This window comes from Trachymyrmex cornetzi, unplaced genomic scaffold (assembly GCF_001594075.2).
Source record: "Trachymyrmex cornetzi isolate Tcor2-1 unplaced genomic scaffold, Tcor1.1 scaffold209, whole genome shotgun sequence".
Classification (NCBI taxonomy): domain Eukaryota; kingdom Metazoa; phylum Arthropoda; class Insecta; order Hymenoptera; family Formicidae; genus Trachymyrmex; species Trachymyrmex cornetzi.
Window position 1 is genome coordinate 183,175 of NW_017296732.1, and position 9,629 is coordinate 192,803.

The 9,629-nt window shown below is 35.5% G+C and overlaps 1 protein-coding gene across 2 annotated transcripts in view; it reads left to right on the forward strand.

Moving 5' to 3' along the window:
• Nucleotides 1-2,127: 2,127 nt before the first annotated feature.
• LOC108759849 (bicaudal D-related protein homolog) overlaps nucleotides 2,128-9,629 on the forward strand; it is a 35,763-nt gene continuing 28,261 nt past the window's right edge. The window contains exons 1-3 of one of the 2 annotated variants that reach the window (XM_018505507.1): nucleotides 2,128-2,259; nucleotides 4,894-5,727; nucleotides 8,474-8,964. In XM_018505507.1, coding sequence (XP_018361009.1) covers nucleotides 8,722-8,964 — 243 coding nt within the window. In that variant the 5' untranslated portion in view covers nucleotides 2,128-2,259; nucleotides 4,894-5,727; nucleotides 8,474-8,721. Of the gene's footprint in view, nucleotides 2,266-4,893; nucleotides 5,728-8,473; nucleotides 8,965-9,629 lie in introns of both variants that reach the window. The other variant, XM_018505508.1, reaches the window with a different exon arrangement.

Genomic DNA, 9,629 nt, shown 5'->3' on the forward strand with positions numbered 1-9,629 from the left:
ATTACATAATATGAATTAATGTAAAATCTCACGCAACGAAGATTTTATGATCGAGTTTGACCTCATTTCGCGATATTCAAGCAAAAATCTATCGCAATGCGATAATCGGAAATGTATCTAATATAAATTGCTTCACTTAATATGTTTATTGATCGTTAAGGTAATCCACGTTATACGTTTGCGTTTGTAAATAAGATCAAAGAATAAGTATAACTAAATAAAAGAGGTTTCTTCGTGGAGTATTGTGTGCACTCAATTTTCCTTTCTCATTAGTGTTAATCGTTTCCTACAAATAGCCACACAAAAAATTCAGACTGTTAGTACAGATAATACTTTTATATTCTCGTAATTAGGAAATGTTGGACATTTTATTCAATATTGAGCGAGAGACGACGTATAATCTACAAAATTGCCTCAGGGTAGCAATCATATAACTTTTTCTCTATATACGGCGGAAACGTATAAAGTGAAAAACTTTTCAATCACCTTTATAATAAAAATTTTCATTTTTCACGTTTCCGTCTTAAAAAAAAGCTACTTGATCATTATTGATAAGTGCACAGTTTATTGATATAATATTGGTTCAATGTGTCTCAATGTTTAATTAATGTATCGTCAATAAATTGCTATTATAGGGCCAGAGGGCCATCATGTAACTTTTTCCTTAGAATGAAAATGTGAACATTTTTTTATATGTATGTGTGTAATGTATTTTCTGCATTATATATATATAATATATATATATATATAGAGAGAGAGAGAGAGAGAGAGAGAGAGAGAGAGAGAAATTTACATAGTTGAGTTTCTGGTCTCAAACATTTTCCTTTTTGAATTTTGACATCTCCTATCGCTTATCAGGGTTGTATTTCAAAACTCGACTCTGTCAACCCGAGTATTATTTTATCTTTGTTGTTCACCGAATGTTGAACAAGGATAAAAGATATTCGGAATTGACAGAGTCAAGTTTTGGAACGCACCCCAGGAAGCCGACGTTCTCCACGTGTTTCCACATAATCGATGAGAGGCGGAAAAATAATTAACCCGTTGATCGACGACTCGTGGATTCGCTCTTCCCGTCGTTGCATGAGAACCTCATGGGCGCTGGGTGCTACTCGTGGATATTCGGTGGGATTCAGTCAGGTGGTGGTTTGACCAGGTGGGTCAAGTGGTGGGGGTACACGCTCGAGGATGCAGACGGGGGAGACGTTAGTTCACCTCCGGAGGGGAAGGTCGCCAGGTCGATCGGTTCTACCCGCCGCGCGCGGGTAACGAACGCGAGGGACCTCTCAGGTTCCGACCGACCATCGTGCGGCACACCTCTCTTGGATATTTCCATTTGCCTTTCCGGTCCTAATACACAAAGGATTTGTCGCAAAATTCCAGCGCTCGCACATCGGTACCTGCCTCGCCATTTCTCGGGCTCGACGCGGAGCGATTTTGGCGGTCGCTCGGATACGCTTCGATCGATACCGAAGCGGCGATTGTTGAAGAGTGTGCAGCGCGGACATATCCGTGGAAGATTATTGTGAAATGCGATAAGATCTCGATGACATCGCGATCGGTTGTGTGCTGCAACTCTTATCCAATTGGAATTGCATTAAGAGGTTGGATCATTTGACTTCGCTAGAATAGTAATAATTTTTGTGTCTACATAAAAAGATGTATTAATTTTGTTCTATTCAATCTAATCCTAATTTTGTTTTATTCATTTATCAGATTATTCGCGAAAATATTTAAAACTATCAAATGATTTATAGATATCTGTAGTTTTTTTTTAATTCGACGAGGTGTTCGATATGTAAGTGGATGTTTATGGCTGATCCATTTTTTCTACGACTTTGCGTTTTTGGTTAATCGCAGAATTTTCAGATCTGATTCCATCTTTCGGTAATGAAAATGTAAACAAAATGCAAATTGTGTCGCGAATTTATCCGTATTTACGCGAGCCGACACAAAGAGGCGGCCAAGCCGCGAGCGGGTGCGCCGCGCCGAGCCGAACGAATTACTTTCAACCGCGCTGCAATATGGTGGGAGAGCCGTGCTGGTCGCTCTCGTGGAGCACGCTGCACGATTCCGTAATATTTATTTTCCACTCACGGCTAGTGACTCACTACCTGGCCGACCGCGCCACAGCGAGCAGGTAGACCTCGCGTTCGTGATCCGTGTTCGTGAGCGAGATTCGTGACCGCTCTCCCACATCCTCAGCGCGCGTGTTTCGCAGTGAGTTCGCGAGAAGTGGAGATGCGTGTGTGTGTGTAGGTGTGTGTATATTGTCATGTACCAGTGCACATTTTTTCAAATTTTTAAAAAAGAAATTTTAACCATTTATCGTGCCATAAATACTTATCGAGGGTTTACAAGACGCCGTAAAATATTTATCGAAAGCGACGAATAGATAGTGTCTCAAGGAATTTGTATCCTCCGTTTAAAGAAAAAAATTAGAAATACTACACTGTTAGATATCAAAGGAACGATGGTAATCCAATCTCTTGAGCTAAATAACATTTCGTTATTTTTAACTTTCTGTGTCAAAACGTAAAGCAATCCATTTCAGTGATTATTTTTAAAATAAACGTCATATTAACGTACATACTTAGTAAATAATAAATTAAATTTGAGTCAAATTTAATACATTCTTTTCAGTTAAATTCATTCAACTGTTTTAGTCAAATGAACGACATATTGAGAGCAGTGGCGATCTATAGAAATTATTAAAAATGACTCAAATAGGTATAATTTAGACATTATGAATTTAACAGTGTAGATGGTCATTAGTAAATTGACGAAAGACAAACAAAGTCGCGTTCGATCAGTGGGAAAGCTACGGAGGGTTGATCGCGAGGGGAACGTGATCGCAGTAATCGATCAAATTAACGTCGATTAGTTGTCGGGGTGGGTCGATTTAGATCCACATCCCCTTTATTGGATTTATCGGCAAGGGTTGATGGTGCCGCTAAACCGACGCGACGTACCAATCGATAAACGTGAACTGTCGCACGTGCCGTCCGTGACCGTCGATTGCCGTCACATTTTTATCGCCGCTCAAGGATAATGCGACGCAATTGCGACTGTATCGCCCTATCGCTCGTGGTAGAGACGCTAGGCGTTCTCCACCCACGCTCACGAGTCGATTCGCGCGGAACCGATTTTCGAGCGTCCGCGTGCCGAACACGCGAAATCAGCGCGATTAAATCCGCCCACGCGCGGCTCGATACCACTTTTCCTTCGCGACTCGAAACTCGCGCCGAGCGACGCGAGAATCGAGTATATAGACCTCGCATAGCTTCTCAAGAAGAACAATTCACAATAATGTTAGAATACTATATAAATCATGGCTGTTTTGTTCCATTACCAAAAGATGGAATCAAATCGAATGTACACTGAGAAAAAAAAGTTGCTGTTTCAAAAAAATATTAGTTGATTCAACTAAATGTAGCGGTCACGGACTGTCGAGCAAATATTTGTTAACTCAATTAAATATTTGTTAATTCAAACAAATAACATATTTTAAATTACAAGATTTTGTTAATCTAAATATATAAATATTCGAACTAAATAATCATCACGAACTAAACGCATTTAGTCAAGTTAACAACTTTTTTTTCTCAGTGTAAGATTAATCGAAAACTCAAAGTCGCGCAGAAAAAATTAATTATAAAATAAAAACCCATTTATATATCGAACGTTTCATCGAATTAAAATACAAAAAAGATTTTTAATAATCATTTTGGAGCTATTTTCACGCTATTTTGATATTATTTTTGTTCAGCTTGGGTTACACTATTTGGAAACTTGGTATTCCCAGTCGCAACATCGAGTAGGTGATTGCTGTTTACGCGAAATGAATAATTCCTGATTGCTTGCAAAATAAACGCGCGAGTGCTTTTGTTATATAGTGACTTTTATTAATCATACACGCAATTCGAAAATAACTCGTTACATCACAAATGTTTAGTCATTCGTAGGAAATGTCAGGATACCGCTCTTTCAAAAACGCTAACGTTTGAAACATATGACGTGATCGGAAATTGAGATAATGTATCAAGCAGAACAACAAGTCAAGATAACGTTATAATCGAAGAGAGATTTTTAATAATTATTTTGGAGATGTATATATATATATATATTTTGATGCCATAATGTTTTCGAAGTCATGATGACTTTTTGTTCTGGTTAGAATATGTTATAGACATTTGTGCTTTGTTAGACGGAATTAAGTATATCAGCATCCCTTTCCTCGAACTTTAAACTTCAAAAAAAGAGCAATATGATACCTTTTTCTAAGTCGAGAATGACAACTTCATAGGAATGCACAAGTCTGTTTTTGTTACGTTTATGTTATTATCGGTTTAGAAAGAGTGAACTTGAGTCATATCACTCACTCTCTCTCTCTTTCTCTCTCTCTTTCTAGAGTATCGAACTGAAAAGAGATGTTGATAGGATTGAATAAATATTCTATAACACATAGTCTGACTCTCGGTCTGACTAGCGATTTTGTCAAAATCCTACCAGAGAGAAATATTTTCTCTGTATATACTATCTATATACTGTATATTTTTCTGTATATACTATCACACTCTAATTTATAACGTTTCATTCTATAATCTTCATAAAATATAGAATGAGACAGTATATATATATAAGCTAATATGAGATAGTATATCTACTTTTCTCTCTCGCAGAATTGTTACAAAATTCCTCTAAAGTTGAAGAAAAATGCTGATATGATTAAATTCTTTTTAATGGAGTATAGATGATAAGATCAAGAAATACGCAACATAATGCCTATTACATATACTTATAGGATGTGTCATCTAGATAAATGCGTGGAAACAATTTACAGGGATAACAAAGGCGAGAGATTAAAACTGAGTTTCTTGATCTTTCTTGCAGAAGCGGCTGGATACTCATTGCGAGATGGTTCTATCGCAAATCAGACGTACGCCGAGAGACTCTCGTAATTTGCTCCAACATAGAAGATTTCTGTTTCGTTGCTCTGAAGTAAACAGTGTGGTTATCTGAGAATCGATCTTTCTTATGATCTTTCTACAAAGCTAAAACGAACGTTATTCATTACGGATAAATGGAGAATCGCGGAGTATCGTTGCGTCGTAATTCACGCGAGTCATTCCCGATCTGATGGTGCAGTGCTCGCTGGGAATCGTCGATCATTCTTGCGATTATACCCGCGAAGTGAATTCGTAACCGGATATGCTCGAGCGAGTTGTGAACGAATGAACGGAGTAGTGTGTGTCGCAATTCGACGGACTTTCCATTCGCGTAGCCTTGCTCCGAACAAGATCGAGAAATCGCGGGACGATTCGCGACGAGTCTCGAGCTGAATAAACGTCTCCTTCTGGGGCAGTGTACGACATCGAGCTGCGGAGTGCGCGAGGCAGCGGTGGAGACGTAAGAAACTGTCCAGGTTGATAGCCGGTCGATCGATAGCGCGGCGAACTTCCGCGATCGATATCCCCGGGGAGAAGAATAGCGGTACGTTGCACTCGCGCAATGAGAACATCGCCGTCGTTGTCTTATACAATAAGGATGCTGTTAATTGCAATAGTGGAGGACTCAGCCCGTCTATATTTGTGCGATTACGAGTGCACCGAGCGCAATGTCAGGGCGACCGATCGCTTCCGGTAGCCGAGCGCTGACACGATTCTCTGCGACGAGGAAGGGAACTCGCGGGACAGACCGACGACGATTGCGATTACGCAGAGAGAGGTAAGTGAGTTATGCGTCATCCAGGTGATTCTTGCGATCGCGTGCTCCTCGCATGTTGGTATGCTGCGAGACTTCAAGGCCCGACTGCTTTTGGGTCGCACGCGGTCCTCGAGCGAAACGGGTTGTAAATCTCCCGAGACGATGCTCTTCAAGGTCTTTTCCTACAACGCAGAATCTTGAAAGAAAACAATTATTAATATATAATTAATATTTCTTTTGTTGTCATTATTAACTTAATAATAAGAATTAATTAATTATTATTAAACACGTATAAATTCATCTTAATAATCAAAATATAGATTAAGTCTAAGTAAATAGGTTTGTTTTAAAATTTCATGAACATGTTTCTGAATAAGAACGACGAAAAGTATGTTTATAAACTAAGAGAAAAATTTTTAGTATTTGTAACTATAAGTACATGTTATCATAATTATGATTATTGTTGCCTTAATGTTAATAATAATAATTACATATATGTACAGTTCTAGCTATCAACAAATGTATATATGTAGGGTAACTGTCCCTATTAATGTGCCTTTTAGCCAATTTGCTTATTATTAAATTAATTATTAAATATTGTAGCTTTAATTTTATCTGCTTGCAATCAATATTGGTTTTTCAATTACTTTTTTTTCTTATAATATTTCTTTAATCTAAAAAATGTTAATACTTTATAATGTTTTTGATAAAAATAAAAAACATATTTTTGTCTCTATTAGTGAGTCTTCCAAGTGGCGATGGCCCTATTAATGTGTCCTCAATTTATGTGCCTATCCACATTTGATTCATTTTAACATATAGTTACTAAAACAGGTAATAAATTTAAGCTAATTGTTTATGTTAATATTACATAAATCATTATTCCATTTATATTTCAAAGTACATTCATAACACAACGTTCTCAGCTCCAATACAGAACACATTAATAGGAACAAGCTTAAAATCTTGCCGTACGTATTATTGGATTCACATAAATTTCTCATATATATATCTTTCGAAAAATATTTAAAATACTTTAATACTTAAAAAATAAAATATTATCGTATGCATTAATAATTTAATTTAACAAAAAAAATATTTTTTCTTATTTATTTGTGCTAGTTTTCTTTATGACTTATCGAAATACAAAAGGGACAGTCATAGTAATTGGAATAGTTACCCTAGTTGACGATCGAAAATAATTTTATATTCATTATAATAATTTCGCATATTATTTTCATTATAATGATAATTATTATTACAATGAAAATAGTTTACTATAATTTAATTATAATTTACAGTCATTTTTTAGGATAGCCATATAACGTTATATAACAATAATAATCATAATTGTGGTTATAAATATAAAAAATTTTTCTCTCACTCTCTCTATACGAACACTAGATCGCAAATGCTTCATCGTCGAAATAATTGACACAAATATAGATTTGAAATGACTGAGTATCAAATCGTACTCAGCCATGTATGATGGACAAAACTTTGAGCGTCGTAAACAAAATGATACCCACCCGAAACTTTTAAGTAAAGTTATTATTTGATACTATTATATGTATCTATTATTTTGACAATAAAGTGTTTGTTATTTAATATTTATAAGAACATTTGTTTTTTTTTCTTTTTATCTGGGAACACGCTCATAAAATTTCAAAAGTGTTAGAAAATAAAGAAAGTATATAAATCACACAGTATTTGCTTACGCATATTTTTCAATGAAAAGCTTATTAAGGAAAGATTGTTTTATCTGAAATCAAAAGCTAGCAAATAAATATAGTTGATGATTTATTACAGAATTCTAGGATTTAAAATATAATTACATGAAAAGGAAGGATGCCATAAATCTTTATAGATGAAGAAATATTTGTAAACGATGTGAATGGATAAGATTCATTTATGGTTGGATAGCTTTTTATAGAGATGTATATGGACACTTCAGCGCAGACAAGATATTCTATTTTTTCAAATTGGTGATAGATATATGTATTATATTTCTGTGTTTTTTTTATCATTAACATGATAACGTGTCCAGCCTGATTGTTTCCTCATCGTACGATACTTCAATTAAATCTATATCTAATAAAAAGTAAGAAATAATAAATTCGCAACAATATATAATAATAAATTGAGAACAGAAAATTACATTAAGAGAAAATGATGATTTTAATTACCATAATTTAAGTATAATCGATGTCAATCAAAATGAATTTATTTCAATGTCAATTATATATTTTTTAGAATTATATAATTGTTTATAGTTATATATATTACTATAACATTATAGAAATAATAACTATAAAAATGGAGTTTCTAATTACAATTTTTATCATACAATTATAATATAATAACATAAGTATCAAAGATTTCTCTCACAGCGTATATATAAGTAATAAATTTATAAAAATATATATATATATAAACAACTTTAAAAAATATACATTATAATTATATGTTGTAAAAATACATTTAGCTCCATTAATAATTCATTTATAATTATTATAATTTTATCTTAGCAGCTCGAATAGCCTTCAATCTTTTTTGCTAAATACTATATTAATATAAAAACATTAAAAACATGTTCTACACAAAGTTGAACTCAACTCCTCGACTTGGTCAAACTTGTTTGTCGAGTTTAGCTCATTTAATTTTTAAACGCCACGTATCCGAACGGCTATGTAATATCATACCGTCTGCTTGGCGCTTTGAGTGTCAAACGTAATAAGAGTAAAAATCCGGAATTAATTGATTTCAGCTAATCAATGGCGTTCGATAATTTGACGCTACCCACGCACAACTATGCGGTGTCCACGAGGGAAAGTCGATCGTGACGTCACTAACATTATTACCGTGTCCGAATACGTTTGACGTGTTGTTGCCGAAGTGTACACCTGACGCGGTTTTCTCCTCCTTCGTATATCGATCGAGAACCGCGAGTTCGTGACGGAAACAGAAGTGACGTTACGTCGTGCTGTGTCGTGGAAGGTACACCGATAACTCGCGATGCTACCGAAGAAAGACAGTCAGACGGAGCCGTACGCTCTCGAAGATATGATATCGGATCTTCAGGCGAGAAGGCACTCGTTGGATCACGAGGACGTCGTGCAGGATCCAGCCGAGTTACTGAAGCAACGCGAGAGAGATCTCGTCCTGGCCGCTGAACTCGGCAAGGCTCTACTCGAAAGGAATCAGGAGTTAACGAAGCAGGCTGAAACCTTAGCTGAGGAATACTCCGCCAAATTAGAAGTGAGTACATATTGTTAAAAAAAAATTCATTGAGGATGGCTTGAGCCGAAACTTCCAATCGTCTTGTAATTGATGTAAGGAGAAATTGAACACACAGTATATATGTTTAAATTTTAGTGCACGAAGTAACGCGAAGTTCTTTTACTTATACTTACTGTGATGAATTTTATGTTTTGTTTAAATCTCGAGAGTTCAATTAAGTTTTTTTTATTAAAAAAAAACCATTTGTCTGGCATGTTCGTTTCATAATTGCAGGTTTCGGAAGAATAATTCACCTTAGAACTGATTGCAGACTTAGAAAATGCTCATTATTCCTTTAATTCAATACAAACAGACACAAATGATGAAAATATTATTAAAATATTAATAAAAATACTGAGGTGAAAGTTGCTTATTTGTACAAGATGCACAAGTTGCTCGGCAAAGAGAGATTTATGAAAATATAATTCGAGCGTTTTCTCTCTTAAGCGCGAAATACATAACTATACGAGAATAATTTATCGTCCACGCCAGCAGTTAAGAGATAACGCTTATGTAATTTTTTGCTCGGCGTTTATTAGATAAAAATTAATTAAAAGCAGAGTGCACCAAGTTTCCGATTTAATGAGGTGAATTTTACTTTCGACACGCCTGCGAGATTACACTTCGTACGAGGAAGACACGGG